The 16,298-nt window shown below is 39.0% G+C and overlaps 1 protein-coding gene across 1 annotated transcript in view; it reads left to right on the top strand.

Moving 5' to 3' along the window:
• Nucleotides 1-16,298, top strand: part of COL9A1 (collagen type IX alpha 1 chain) — a 66,758-nt gene that overhangs the window by 5,426 nt on the left and 45,034 nt on the right. The window contains exons 5-10 of the mRNA XM_035542952.2: nucleotides 4,262-4,658; nucleotides 13,630-13,707; nucleotides 14,373-14,393; nucleotides 15,303-15,377; nucleotides 15,953-15,988; nucleotides 16,097-16,159. Coding sequence (XP_035398845.1) covers nucleotides 4,262-4,658; nucleotides 13,630-13,707; nucleotides 14,373-14,393; nucleotides 15,303-15,377; nucleotides 15,953-15,988; nucleotides 16,097-16,159 — 670 coding nt within the window. The remainder of the gene's footprint in view (nucleotides 1-4,261; nucleotides 4,659-13,629; nucleotides 13,708-14,372; nucleotides 14,394-15,302; nucleotides 15,378-15,952; nucleotides 15,989-16,096; nucleotides 16,160-16,298) is intronic.

The raw sequence follows: 16,298 nt of genomic DNA, 5'->3' as shown, positions 1-16,298 counted from the left end.
CCCCTAAGTCAACTTCTGCATGGATAAATTAATGCCAGAGAATGTTCCAAGGCATTCGTACATTATCATCTACACTGTTAAAATATTGTGCAAGACCTTGACATGGTTTTGGTCCATCCTAATTAACACTCTTTACACAATTCCTGGGTACTGCTTGGCAGTTAGCATTAGGCCATGGACCTTAGGCCACGTTGCATGTGGTCATTGTGTTTTGGAAGTAAGCAGTACTTTTAAGTAAGATTTTTTCTTGCCAGGTGAACTTAGTGTCAGAGAACAGTTCCGGGCACATTGAATTTAGTAGCATGAAGGTGGACAATGAATCTACAAACTATATCTCTTTGCCTGCAGTCTCTTCCCTGCAGAAAGGAGAGCAATATAAAAATGTAAACTGCCTTTTGAACAGTGCTTGTTCTGAGGGGAGTTGTGTGCTGTAGACAGTTTTAACAGATGACTTGACAAACATTAAGATAGGAAACTATAAAATGAAAATAAGAGGTTTATAAAGCTTTTTCAGTAAACTTGGAATATCCAGAGAATTTCATAAGCTGATTTCCTGGTTTTTCATTTGGCAATAATGCTTCCCTGTGAAGTAATGCTCCTCAAATGCCTGGAGGTGTGGCTTTCCTACAACCAGACACTGAAGTTCTTTGGGTACTTTTCCTTTTGCATTACATGTAAGATACCTTACATAGTACCACTCCATTGATATTGATGATGACACTCTAGTGGAAAAGAAAAAAATGCAACTAAGAATCTAATTAGCTCACAAGAGAAATAATTAACTCAGACCTGGATGTTTCTGAAGAATAAAGACCAGCTGAGGGTAATGAATCCTAGCAAATGGCTTCTGGCTAATGACTTTGGACAATTGCTTTTAAAAATGCTTAGTTTTCTACTGTTATTGCACCTTTTTTTTTTTTTTTTTTTTTTTTTAATGGCTGCCAGATAGTTCCTGCTAGGTCAGCTGTGATTCTAGGCTTCAGGAGGTACAGATACAAAAGTCTCCTGCTTGAGCAAAAGAACCCACACCTGTGGGTGTATGATACTGCATTACCATGGTCAGAGGGATTTCTACAGCCATTTCTAGTTGATTGTACTAACATTTCTAAAATCTTAATTTAGCAAAGAGTAAGTTATCACAGTGGGAAATGGGGCCCACCTAAGAAACTAACTCTTACAGAAACATAATAAAGCAGAAAATTATTTTGCAGTATTTAAGTCAGTAGTTAACATTTTAAAATACTCTGCTGCTCTTAATGAATTCTGAAGACAATGATGTTATTTAGTGCTTCCACTGCCTAGTCAGTTGAATCATATTATTTGTATTGATGCCTGCTTTGTAGGACTCAGCCTTAAAATTTTAAAGAAACGTTGCTGGTAAGCACTCAAGCTATCAGAATAATAAGATTATTAGGTATTTATGAAAAAAGAAAAAAAAAGAAAAAAAAAAGAGTAGTGTTTCGGAAGTTTCCTTAGATGAATTACAGATGGGGAAAAACCATGTACTGAAATACATTGATAGGACTAAAGCCAATGGGATTGCTTTTCATTACCATGGGAGTAACAGAGATGAGAATCTGTCTCTGCTTTACTTGAATTATAAGTATAAATCTTACACAGTTACAGTCCCACACAGAATACATTTCTGGTGTTGGTCAAGCTGTGTTTAGTTATGCTGATATTTTGCTGTTAGTCTAATGGCAGCAGCTCTTCTGATTTGTTATTATTATTATTTTTAATATAAATATTCATGTTTGTGTGCTGACTTTTTATTGTTTTATAAACATTTCTTATCCTTTAGTTTTATTTTACCAATGTCACAAAGTCTTAAACAACTTCTCTTCTTTGTATATCACTTGAAAAAGTTAAAGTAATTCTTTTCTATTTTAATTTCTGAGTAAGAAGGAGGACCCATATGATGGCTTGTAAAGCACAAACACTAAAGTTAAATATGGTGCACAGAATCCTTTTGCCAATCTGGTATAAACATCTTTTTTTTTTTTTTCTTAATGTAAAAAAACTATAGCTATTATTTCTCTCTTTTCTTTTTTTCTTTTTATTTTTTTTTTCCTTCCCCTCTTTCTTTATTTTTCCCAGTGTGTCAGCTGAGGTGAGAATCTGTGTAATATTTTAACCAGTGTTACCATGAGAGTAAAACTTATCTGTGCAGAGAAGGAATGCAAGTCTCTCTTCAGAGGATCTGGGATTAGTAATGCTTCTTTTAGCTGTAAGGCTTGGTGTGTCAGATCCCCCAGGGCCACTGAACTTGATAGAAAATGGAAAATCGCATGGAATTTAGTTTAAAAATTACCTAAAAATAATACCTTTGATAGGACAGTAGTAAAAACAGCTGTTGTGCAAGAACATACAGTGGGATTCAGCAAATGAAGAAATAAATAGCTTGGGTGAGCTAAGGTTTTCGCAGTAGAGGAGACTGAAATACTTGTTTAAGAGATATTATAGAAGGACATGAAGGTCTGTAAGGGATGTGCTGACAGGATCAGGAGCTTAGCAAAGTTTAATGTGCATCAGAAGGGGGATAAGGAGTGTGCTTGCAAAGCAGGAAAATATATATAAATATGTTGCATAAGCTAGAAGCCTAACAAAAGGAAGGACTGTGGCAGCAGTAAACGCTGGAAAGTGCTCAGAATATGAGGAAAGGTAACGTGTCCACACATCATTGACATTTGCATTTAAGAAGGCATAATACAAAACAAAACACAACACGACAAGCTAGACAAAATCCCATCAAACAAAGCCAGCTGGGACAGACTACTGCATCTGCAGTCACCAGCAAAATGAGTCACAGCGAACCACAGACAACTTAAAGATGCTGGCAAGGAGCCCCCTCTCCCACCTGTGTATATCTCTGCGCCTTGTGCAAGGAGATAATCTTCCAGCCAAGTGTTCCCGTTCCTCATACGCCAGCTTTCCCTGCAGCTGAAGTACATATCAGACTGCAGGCTCATGGGGAAGGAGCAGAAACGCTAGCAGTTCGGGTGGTTTATTATTAAGGTGAAGCTGCTGCTGCTGCCAGGCTTTCCCAGTCCTTATGAAATCTTGGTGAGACTGTGCCGTCGCCTGCTGGAATATGATTGTACTACAGCTTTGGACACAACACCACTAAGAAATGTGAAGTACTACTCTCTTACCAACTCAGTAGTCATCAAGGATACAGAATAAGAACTAGTTTTTTCGTTTTTTCACCTTTTTTATCTCAGCCTAAGGCTGGAGGTTCACTAATGGCTAAATTCCTGCTGAGGTAGGATTGATTTGCCACTCAAAAATAATCTTTGTTCAAAATGCCTGCTTGCCTGGGAAGTTATTTTAATGAATGCTGTTGACAAAAAAAAGCTCTGCATGTCTCTATACTTAAGAATTTTAGTCAAATACAATTTTTTTTGTGTGAAATTCTTAACTGTGGATATGTGGCAAATAATGTGTCAATGTCAACTCAATTCTGGCACTATGATCTTACCATTTATAGAATGTGAAAAGAATATCTTTTAAAAATATTCTACCAGTTTCACTGACACGTTTGAGCTAAAAAATGGCATCACTATTTGAAACAGTGATACAGCCAGTAGTACATGTTTGTGTTTCCAAATCTCACACGTTATAGGAGTAGCAAAACAATGAAACATTTTATATGTGGCAAATCTTCCCCTGCTACTTGTAGCCTCGTGGTTCAGTGCCACAGGACACAATGCATTTTTAATGTAGGTTCTTACTGTGCGCGTGATTGTCGGTGAATGATCTGTTGCATGATTACTGCTGAAGTGATAGCTAATACATTAACAAAGTGGTTATTGTCAGGCTGAACAAGAAAATGCCTTTGCAAAAGACATTCTTATGTCTTCCAAAATAAAAACAGTTGTACACTATTTACCTAGTCAATTGAAAGTCACACTAAGTTGATTTTGTAAGTCTAATATTAGAAACAGCATGATCGTAGGATATACTTTCTAAGTGTAAAGTACTAGCCTGCTGTTGCTTGATCCATTACACTTCAAAAGGGTTATCATAAATATTTCATAATGGAGGAAGTAGAACCCACATTTCTGAACCAGTTTATTTTGCCATCAGTGACACTAATGACTCAAAAAGATATATCATTTTGGGACTCTTCAGGTAGAAGAGTGCTGATAAAGAATGTTTGAAGTATGGTTCTGCTGAGGACCCGATTTTCATTACTCTGTTGTGGTATGTGGAGGTTTTCAGAACAAATACAACAAATTTACTGTATTTTGATCCTACACAGTGCAATATATTCCAATGGATTGCCTGATGAATATTCCTTTCTTACTACTTTTCGGATGAGTGGACCCACACTTCAGAAATACTGGACTATTTGGCAGATTCAGAATTCTTCAGGAAAAGAACAAGTTGGAGTGAATCTTAATGGTCCAATGAAAAGTGTTGAGTTTTCTTATAAAGGAGTGGATGGAACTCTCCAAACTGCATCATTTTTACATTTGCCTTTCTTGTTCGATTCCCAATGGCACAAGCTTATGATAAGTGTGGAAACAAGCAGTGTCACACTTTTTATTGACTGTATTAAAATAGAATCCCTAAACATAAAACCGAAAGGGAAAATCAGTGTTGATGGCTTCGCTGTGCTTGGAAAGCTTAAAAATAACCCTCAAATTTCAGTTCCGGTAAGTATCAAAATCTTATATTACTACAAAAAATGTTTTACAAGATCTTTACACTTAATCTTTTTCATTGAATGCATCTTCATATATTTTCTGAAAGCATAAAAGGCAGAAAATAACCCACTTGGCAGGTAAGTACTAACTTTGATTTTCAAATTTTGCACATATAGATATCCTGTGGAAGGTAAGGGATCACCCAGGTTATTCCTGAATTTCAATAGTGAAATGTTTTAGACACCCACGCTTCTGTCACTGGATTCTGCTGTCAGATATATCAACTGTGGGTTCCCTTGTTTGTATCATATGCAGAGCTTGATCTAGACGGAAACCACAGGACATGAGCTTGGGGACTGTACTCACACCAAAGAGAGCAAGAACCTTTCACTCCTGTGTGTGCACCAACCGTCAGCAAGAGATAATTAGTCCTGTCTCTGTCAGAATAAAAATTTTAAATTGTTTATACAAAGGGAATATCTCCTGCAAGAGATTGATGGAGGTCCTTATTTGCTCAGCTCTGATGTTCACGCAAGAAGTAAGAGAACTATGTTCAAATTGGTGCTAAACCAGAGATTTATCTTCATCTATCTTCACTATCTTATACCTCAGGAAACTCTTCCAATCATTGTGTTACCTGGTATGATCCTATTGACAGCATCATTTTCTCTTTAATTAGCTTGATTTTTTTTTTTTTCAAAAAGACAGACCCAGAGTAGACAGCTAATTCTTAAAGAGGGTTCTTTTTAATGGGCACCATAGGATGCATAAGCATACTTCCTATCCTATATCCTGGAAGTATAGCATAAGAGTCCAGGTCCAATCCACTTGAAAGGCCTAGCAGAGCTGAGACAAAAAGCCCACCCAGCTCCACAATACTTCTCTTGGCTGCCTCAGGACATCCCATCCCCATATCCTGACTTCTGCAAATCCCTTTCTTAGATATTAACTTTCCTTGTGTGTTGTACTAGATACCTAAACTCACTATAGAGTGTTCCTTTATTCTGTGTAGCAAGACTAGGCAATGAAATTCTACTTTATATCCTGTTAGAGGATATAATGCTAAAAATATCCTCTTCGTGCTACTATATTTTTGGGATAGTTGTTTTGATGGAGAAAATAACATTGGGGCTGACCTACAGAAAATATTGAATGCTTTTGTGACCTTCTACCAAGAAAACTGAATCTGAAAAACCCCAGGGATTTTATTATTTGGTTATCTGATTTAGTTTCCAAGATGAGTGATTAATATAAAACACAGAGAAAGTGACATACCTATAACTTCTGACAGAAAACAATTTGTAGCTGTCACATCTGCATTTTGCCTTTTAGACATCTGTGAAAGTGTTTTTCTCAGGCAGTGTTTTTTCAGCTAATGAGTCATACTGCACTTTATGCTGAATAATAGGAGAATTTTGTCCCATGGTAGCATTAAATGACATTTAAGACTTTGGAAAGGCTTTTTCTGCATTTACTTTGTAGATTAAAATGAAATAGTTTCTGTTGAATAATAGTTACTGTTGAAAAAAATGCAGAAAACAATTGCAAAATTCCATATATTTTCCTGTTTCTTTTCCAAGGATCCTCTGTAAGTGTCTTAAGAACATATACAATGAATAGTAAGGTATAGGGCATTCATTTCAAAATGACTTGAATGGCAAAAAGGGAATTACATGCTTAATATATTGTAAACATTTCTCATATTACTACACTGCAGATTTGCAGCAGCTTTGAAGTAAAACGCATGAAATGAGATATAATCTTGCGTTAACTATATCTCATGTTATTTGACAAAATTGAATAAACTTCAAAGGCCAAATGTCACAAGAAAAGTATCCTCTCATACTTTGTCACTTCTGTATGTATAGGCAACTCTATTGCACCAGATAGAAATAAGATTTACTTGAAAAATGGTGAGAGAAAGCTGCCACAGATGTCTGAAATTGGTTGCCTAGGTATGTTGCTATAGATGTGGATTAGGAGACATCAGTAGGTGAAAAGTTACAGTAATTCTGTTGAGAACAAAAACTGATCTTTGAAAATTTCATTCAGAAGTAAAGCTGGAGTTGATACTGTTAGTATTAGCTGCATGCTTTGCTGACTGCTCTGAGGGGTATGAGTAGATGAATGGATGGATGGGGTGTTGAAAAGTTTACATATTCTAGGCATGACCCTAGGACGAAAAAACTTCTACCCTAATATCATATTCTTCTTTGGAAAGACATCTAGATTAAATGCACAGAAGGATGTAGGCATTATGTATTATAGCACCTAGTATGCAGTGCTACAGTAAACCATGCCCTCAAGCTAGACACACAGACATCCCTTTAAAAACAAGGAGGGTTTCTGTTGCATGTTGAAGTAATGATTGGAAGTGTCAGGCTACAGACTAGGAGAGAGATGTGGTATTAAGGTGACGTTGGCAAGAACTTGGATTTCTACCCATCCTTCATTGGTGCTCTGGATGACACTGATTAAGGCAGCCCTGCAGAGAAGGAACTGGGGGTACTGGTGGATGAAAAGCTTGACATGAGCCAGCAGTGCACACTTGGAGCCCAGAAAGCCAACTGCATCCTGGGCTGCATCAAAAGAAGTGGGGCCAGCAGGTTGAGGGAGGTGATTGTCCCCCTCTGCTCTGCTCTCGTGAGACCCCACCTGGAGTGCTGAGTTCAGCTCTGGGGTCCCCAGCACAAGAAGGACATGGACCTATTAGAGTGAGTCCAGAGGAGGGCCACAAAGATGATCAAGGGGCTGGAGCACCTCTCCTATGGAGAAAGGTTGAGAGAGCTGGGGCTGTTCAGCCTGGAGAAGAGAAGGCTCTGGGGAGACCTCATTGTGGCCTTTCAATATATATAAAAGGGGGCTTGTAAGAAAGACAGAGATTTTTTTAATTTTATTTATTTATTTATTTTTATTTTTTTAACCAGGGCCTGTAGTGGCAGTACAAGGGGCAATGGTTTCACACTGAAAGAGGGTAGACTTATATTGGACATTTAGGTAGGCATTTTCAGGATGATGGTGGTGAGGCCCTGACACAGGTTGCCCAGAGAAGCTGTGGATGCCCCATCCCTGGAGGTGTTTAAGGCCAGGCTGGTTGGGGCTTTGGGCAACCTGGTCTGGTGGAAAGTGTACTTGCCTATGACAGAGGAGTTGGACTAGATAATCTTTAATGGACCCTTCCAACCCAAGCCATTCTGTGATCCAATGATTTTGGATAAGATTAAAGAAGTTGGGAAAAGCAGCAGAGGAAAATTAGAAATTTTATCCTCCTTCCTCTTCAGCCATGTTTTTTGTTTGTTTGTTTTGCATCCCTGTGTTTTGCAGAAGACCTGCTTTTTTTTTTTTTTTTTTTCCAGTGAGGCATACAAACAAGGAGCAGTGAATAGGTTGGGCTTCTCAAATGTTTTGTAAGGGAAGAGTGTCCAGCATTAACTTCTGCCTCATCTATGCTTAAGCACTTACAGCATTAGGCACTAGTAGGAAGCTCCTTGAGGTTGGAAGAATGTTAAGTATGGGTCACACTGCTTCAAGGATGAAAAGACAAAATGGTATTTTCACTTATAATTCACCATTTATTGTGCAAAATATTTGTTTACCCCTTTAAAATGTTTATGGAAATATTCAAACATATTTAGTGCATTTTATGAAAAAAATAAAATCTTTTGCATAAGGTAGGCCTTAAAACTGAGGAATATGTTCCACATTTTTTGACAAAAAGTGCTGGAACAAACTACCAAGGAAGGAAGAAGGTAAGCATCACATTAAATTTTTAAACCAAGTCTGCACATTGAAAAATATCCTTTAATTCCGACAGCATTGTGGGTTTAACATAGGACTCACTAGACAGAAGTGGCTTGTTCATGGCCTGTACTCTGAAGTCAAAACTGTCAGTGGTGGTGGTCCTGCCTGATACTATAAAAACGTAGATTTAGGAAAGCCATATGCTCTGGAATTATGAAGAAGAAAACTCACAAGATGATGGACTAGAAACTTTAAAATGTCTTTTTATACTGCACAAGTTTGTGTTTTGGCCTGTGTATTTAGTTTCTCTTTAAATTGAGTAAATAAATCTATGGTTAGGTACATTCTAGGTTTATCCTATAACTTGCTTGACTATTCTCAGTTTAAGCATCTCAGAAGTCTTGGTTAGTTAATATGTCCCATGCACAATTTCTAATTTATTTTCAAGCCTTGTTAAAGTATATGACTTCCAGTGTTACAATTTTTAAAGGACATAAGTTACGTTTCCTGGTTTTCCTCTTTTTATTTATTTATATATTTATTCAGTATTCTGTGAGTGATCCATTTATCTTGCAGAATAGGTCAACTTCTTACAGGTACACTATAATACATGTCATTTTAAAAGAGATTCTTTATGGCTTGTTGTTACCGTGATTGCTTCTGAGAGTAATAGAGTTCCATTAGAAACTCTGGCTTGCCTTTGAGTCTTTACAAAGATTTATCCCAGGATTTCTGGAATGTTTTATAGAGGGCAAATTTTTATACAGGTTTACAACTGCATTTTATCTTTTCTTAGATAAAAAAGAAAATAGTTCTTTTTATCTAAAAGTAATTCAAATAATCGACTATAAACTCTAAGTAATACAAGATATATCATCAGTTCAAAACTGAAAAAGAACTTACCTCTTGAATCCTGTGTTTGTTAAGAAAAGGTAAGGGCATTCATTTCCTACTGCTCAAATATTAACTGCTGTGAGATGATGTAAATTGCCTTAGTTTCTGTGATTTCAGAGGCACTGCCCTGATGTTCTCATAACTGTCACTAAACACTTTGCTGGAAGTGATCCTACATCATTATTTAATTGACATTTAATGCTGTTGACTAGTTTGGTGCAGCTACCTAACTTCTAACATATAAGAGGAAACTGCTTATCAATATTTGTTGAACAAGGATTAATTCACACTATTGCACAGATTATATCCATGTATTGTAAAAAAAAATCTTTTTTTTTTTTTTTTTTCACTCTGTGAAATCTCTCAGGATAAGATATGTTTAAATAGAAGTAGCTTATTTCTGGTCACTTAAGAACAAATGTGCAAACAGTTGATAGCAGACTTCCCTTAGAACAAACAGATATCACCGATGAAAAACAGCAAAACCTCCACCTGAAAATTAATTAGCTGAACTGTAATTCCCCCAAAGTACTGTTTTTCTTTGAATCATCCCTGAGGCAGCAGTAACCCAGCGTGGCACAAGGAGCCAGCTCGTCCAGAAGGCAACTGCAGACACGCTCTGATTTACCCCCAGAGGAATGTCACAATTTCTCTTAAAGCCTATGGTACTGTTAAATGCTTCGCTATGGACTTATGCTGCTATACTGAAAGTAGTACTCTAGATATTTAGGTCTCACTTAGATTTACTAAACCTTCATATCCCTCATCTAAAGCCACCTATAAGATAAGTGAATTGCATAGCTCTGCTACTGAGATGTGCAAAACTGTGGGCATTTATGGGCATTTCCATAAAACTGAAGAGGGCAAAACAGTGAACTGACAGACATAACCAATCCAATTATATATGTGTTAATAATTTAAAATGAAACGGAAATCCCATGAGAATTTTGGAAAATGGATGTCAAGGCTATTGACCTATGGGTCTTAACCACCTATGGGTCTTAAAAGATTAAATTTTAATAACTCTGCTTTATTATTATCCTTGGTTTATCCAAGGTTCATTTCTGAGAACGTTGTGCTTGTATTTCATCCTTAATAACACCTTGTACTGATTTTATAGAACATCTACTCCAAACATCTTCAAAATGGTGGCATCCTTTAGATCCTAAAAAAGCCCAAAGCAAAATAATTACCGAGAAACCATAGTTAAAAATAAATAAATAAATTAGTGCTGACTGACCAAGCAACTGTGAACTAAGATATATCAAATTAAAACTGCATATTCAAAATATTACAACTGCTTTCACATTCTCATTGTGGCACAGTGTTTTGTAAACAATGCTAAGTATTTTATTCTACATGTGATGCCTGCCTCTTTTATTAAGACTTATTTCTGTTTGTTTATTAATCTCATGAGAGTACCAGGCTTTACTTAATGTTTACCATTCAAACCCCTTCTTGAACAAAACAAAGTGATCAGTTTTCTCTTTGGCCATTCAAGAATGTTGGAAGGAAGCATATGAGACATTAAAAGGATCTTCTGGCTCAGCAAGTTAAGTTCCTACTGTAGCAAGTTATCCCATTTTACAATCTCATTAATAATTTTTCTGTTTTAATATTGACTTTGTACAAAGTTGAAAAACTTGGTTCAAACTTAAAAATGTAGATGCATTTGCTTCTGAGACTTGGATATTGGCACTGGGAGAGTCATCCATCAAACTCTAGGCCAATGCAATTAGCATTTTCTCATCTCACATCTTTCTTACCTTAGTGCAGAAGCCAAAAAAACTGAAGACAACCCCCCCTGCCACACACACACGCACACAAAGAGGCAAAGATTATCTATACATTAAAAAAGCAAAACAAAACAATGTGGTGATGCAGGTACTAGCTGCTGGTAGTATTCTTTAAAAGTAGTTTTTCAGAGTGTTTGCAAATTTTGTAGCACTTTATAAGTTGCAAATACAGCTCAGGACTATTGATTTCAGTTACAGTTGTTACTGATCAGCCTTTTTGCATAACCTGTACCCAGATACTTCAGTTCAAGCAACTAACCTTTCCTCCCATAATGCAGAATGCTAATTTGGCTATTTTGATTTAAACAATTTGTTAACACTATATAAGAATTATGAGGCAAAAGCAGGAGTACAATCCACAGTGGCAAGTCTACCTTTGTCACAAAGCCATCCTTTCTTTTTCTGTCACACTTTGCCATATTCATTTCCAAACTTCCAGTTTCTGCAGTATGTGAATCATTTCCACAGCCATGCTCCTTTGGTCTGGTGAATGAGGCAAAAGTTCTGAGGGGAGAAGTGTGGAATCACAGTTTCAGATTACACACAGAGGAAGTGTTTACAGGCAATCTTAATTCTAGTATTTCGTGGCTACTTAATGGATTACTTTTTAATTTTAATATTATTAAATGATACTCAATATCATTTTACTTTAACATTAAACAGACTAAATGGAGAAGAAAAAGATGTCACTTAGAACCACACCTACCCCACTTAAATCAAAAACAGCTTATTATTTAAATCAGAAATAGATTATAAGCACTGCTTTAGAGGCATTATGGACCTCTCTGCCACTGCAAATTGAAGGGTGAAATATTCACCCTTGAAATATTCAAGGGTGAATAATGCAGACTTAGCATCTAGTGGTATGGTATAAAGTAAATTATCATCTGGGGGTCATTTGGTCTCATTTTTATGCTTTTTTATGAATCATCAACTTCAGATTCCAGATAACCTCTTATTTTTATCATTGTATTGCTGCCTATTAATATGAAATTATAGTATATGTTCAATTCTTTTATATGTCTATTATGTCATTCAGTTGTCTATTATGAAGGATTGGGAAAGGTTTTAAAATGAGAACTGGATAAAGGAGGTGAAGAATTGACTCACAGATAGTGGTGTCATGTAACACTGCAGGTAAAAGAAACTACTGCCTCCTTTGTGCTGTTCACAGCACTCTGGAAACTGGAATGGCTGTGCTAAATAGAACAGCAGAGATGTGATAGCAAGGAGTTCAGCAGTGGCAGCAGAGAAGTGGTGAAGGTGAAAAGAATAACAAAAAAGAAACTTGTGGACATGTGGGCTTCTTGCAGAGATCTTAAAGGACTTCAGACTCAAAGCCTTTTTCAGCTACAGCAGTCAGCATGCAACTAAGTCAACGTAAGGAAGGTGTCAGGAGAGGAAAGCATCTCAGTGACAGTCTGCTTTCTGCATCAGTCACAGGTTGGGATTGAAGAGAGCAAAGAGATATCTTAGAGGGAGTGCAGGAGGCAGCCAGGAAGCACTAAGACATTATGTCGTGGGAGAGATGGTGGGAAGCTGCTTTAGCTCTATAGAATAAGAAGAAAGATTGAGAGAAGTGGAAAAATAATAAATGAAAGCCCCTGGATGCTCCCACTTTTATTTCAGTTTCTCAGAAAAACAAATCACAGTCTTTGCTATACCAGGACTCTATGTTGCAACAACAACAACAAAAAATCTTTCTTTTCCCCCAGGTAAACCACTCATTAGTGGGTCATAAACCAAGCTGGTACTATATATGATAGAAAGTGAAAACAATCCAAGACTTTAAAACTTGAAAATAATAACTATGCACAGTGTAATACGCTTTTGGTACTTAAAATCCCACTTGATGTATTATAAATCAGATGATAACACCTCTGAAGCTGTGTATTTGAGTTATTTGATAACTATTAGCGGAAGATATGTATTTTTTATCCACGTATGCTCATCAAGAGAGACTTGGTGGCAGTTTCTGAGAAGAGATTGTCTTAATCTTGTGTCATTTTCCAATGCCATATAAAAATTCAAAGGAGATGTGAAATTTCACAGATATATATAACTTAATTGCAGAGTGTTGCTACTGTACATACAATCCAGTTTTCTGAACCCCTCACACTTGAACCATCTGTTTCTGTCCTCAGACCTATCACTCCTCATAGACATAACCATCCAGTCAGAGAAAATCTTTTGGGGACTGTGTGTCTTTTAATAAAACCACCACTATAACATAATATGAGATAAATGTCTGAGCTCATAAGAACATCTTTACAAATAAATGATGGATCTCACCTTTTCTTTAAATCCCTCAGCAGGTTTACTCCTCCTCTATAAACTGTCTTCAGATTTCGGGGCTGGAGGGATGCAGGGTGGTGATCTGCTCTGGAGTAAGCTCCAGAGGCTGAGCCAGACCACGCCAGTGGTTTGTGCTGAATTGCATCTACCTACCTTTCAAAACACATCATTAGCTGACCAGTGCTCGTCCTATTAAAACCTTGTCAAGTGTGTCCCCCTAGACTGATTTAATGGTGTTTTGTCTTCCCCACCAGTTTGACATCCAGTGGATGGTGATTCACTGCGACCCCCTGCGACCCCAGCGAGAAGGCTGTGGCGAGCTCCCGGCTCGGGTGAGCGGCATTCCCAGCCTGGCACTGCACAGCCAGGCTGCCAACAAGTCTGTCTAGCCCACAGGAGCCTCGTTTTTACCCCTCTGTGTCCAGAGATGTCTATTTTCACCATACCTGTGTGAAATTTGGTGCCTTTAGAAACCCAGCCCCCCATGAGCAGCAGCCTCATTTTAACTCTTCCATGCCTTCCTTTCTTTTCTTCCTCACTCGCTGCTCGTGCCAGAGACTTTTGAAAGCTGTGTCTTGCAGTGAGGGGAGATTTTTGCCACCTCCTTGCAGGCTCCCGGGCAGCCTTAGGGAGGGAAAAGCTTGGTGGGGGATGAGAGAAGGTGCCCAAAGCAACAGCAAGCAGGGCAAAGGGTTAAAGGAGCTGCTGTCATTCAATCCTCTCCTTCCCAGCCTTCAGCTCTCCTCCAATCCCCACGACCCCCCTCTCCGAGGCATTTAATAACCAGCAGTGAGGGGTGCCTGCAGCTGGGCTCACCTTTTGGCTGCAGGGACGTGTTTGGGGTTTTGGTGCCTTGTAGCACCCGAGCAGGGTGCTTCCCACCATGGCCTGGGCTATGCTGGGCCCCCTGTCTCAGGGGCTCTTCCTGCAGATTATTTGCCTCTGCCTGGCTCAAGTAAGTTTCCTCTGACTTTGTCCCTCTTTTTCTCCCTTGCAGATAAGCCAGACGGTGATTGAGGTAAGTGTGAGGGAAGGGAGGGTGTTGCGCACTAAGGGAAGGGGTCTGGGTGAAGAGAGGCTGAAGGCTGCTTTCCGTCATGCCCAGGCACTGACCCGCTGAAGGGCTTTTGACCCTTTTCTCCTCCACCTACAAATACCGCGGGCTGGGTTATTTCTGGAAAGACTGGTGTGGGGAGGAAAGGCAGCCGGAGCAGCAGTGCTGTGGGGAGCAGGGCCCCAAGCTGGCCTCCCGCTCACAGAGCACCTTTGTGGGGGCTGGAGCTGGCAGTGAGGAGAACAGAGACCCCCATTATAGGGATGGAGGCCCGTAAAAGCCTTTCTCTTAGCTTCCACACACATGCAGTGCCTCCTGCCTCTCCTCTGGGAGCCTGGTGCTTGCAGAAGGAGCCTCTGTGGATGCTAATGTAATCCTGTGGAAACAGGGGGAGCTGCTGAACCTGCCCCTGGAGTAGGGAAAAGGCTGCTTTAAACTTTCTTCTTTAGCATGAACTCTCAGGAAGACTGTCTGCTTTATGCTCTCTGAGTAATTAGAATAGCTCAGTGAGTTTCAGTGCTTGGTTTGCAGAGTTCACTGTTTTTATTCCTGCCGCCCTGCCATCAGCACACAGCTGGGTCAGGGAGTCGAGCTGCTGGTGCCTTGCCCCAGACCTGTGAAGGACTGCAGGGGCAGCCAGGCTTGAGGAGGAGGTTTAACACCTCACCCCGCTTCTGCCTGTGATGGGAACATTGCTGGCCATCACCACAAAAGCTAAGATGGGAAAGGGCCTGTGGGTCCTGACACAGACCCCCATTGCTGCTGTGACCCCCTGACTAACCCAAAGAAGCCCCTCTCGTTGTGCTGGTCTCCCCTGACTGGCTCTCACAGGTTTACCAGGATCTAATTGCTCCTCTTTTTATTCCTTGTCAGAGAGGTCTCCCTGGTCCACCAGGCCCCCCAGGTCCGCCAGGGCCACCAGGAGTTCCTGGTATCGATGGCATTGATGTAAGTATTTCCCGTGACCTGCCTAGAAAATGGGTGATGTCTCGAGCTGTACCTGCATTGTCCTCACTGTCAGTGCTCGACCCCAAGGAATTTGAATTTGTCTGGAGATCTACACTGGAACTGACAGGTCCCATATTTTTTAGCAAACTGGGATGGAGAGAGGGGAAGAGGTAGCCTTTCAGATTCTCTCTGATATAAAAATTATAGGATTAAATTATAGGATTTATTTTATGTAATTATGGTCATATGCTGTGATTATTTGCCTTAAATGGGGTGTAAGGATTTTATAATTCTAATCTCAAAAGGAATTACCTAGTATCATTCTTAGTAAAGCCTGCTACGGATTTGTGGCATTATTCATGATAGCAGCTACTATATATTTTCTTTCAATTCCTGTCAGAACTTTGAGTGATTATTCTTGTTAGTCTATAATAGAGATCATGTGGGTTTATATTCATTCTCTACAAAGAAAATCAGTTTGAGATTATTCCCAATAATCTGCAAATCAGTGTTTCTCATGAGGGACCATGAAAGGTCCCTGTAAGTTTAATACCTTTCCTTTTGTCTCTTGTTAGGGAGAGAGAGGTCCTAATGGCCCCCCAGGTCCACCGGTAAGTGATTTCAGCTACTTTGCATTTGCTTCTCAAGAAGAGATGTAAAAAGTTTTGTTTCTGCTTCTGTAGATGAAATATGCATAACTCTCCTTTCAAATTCTGAAGGGTCCGGATGGGGATGCAGGCAAGGCAGGATCCCCTGGCCTGCCTGGAGAGCCAGGAGCTGATGTGAGTATGCTTGACTTTCTGGAATTTCCTTTTTTTTTTTTTTTTTTTTTTTTTTAGTTTAAGAAAAATACTTGGTTTTAATCTATTTCTGTAGGAGCATGACCTTCTTTTGAGGTCTCTGGCTTCCTCACAGCTGCCA

This window comes from Cygnus atratus, chromosome 3, assembly GCF_013377495.2.
Source record: "Cygnus atratus isolate AKBS03 ecotype Queensland, Australia chromosome 3, CAtr_DNAZoo_HiC_assembly, whole genome shotgun sequence".
Lineage (NCBI taxonomy): Eukaryota > Metazoa > Chordata > Aves > Anseriformes > Anatidae > Cygnus > Cygnus atratus.
This window is presented reverse-complemented; position numbering and strand designations above follow the sequence as displayed.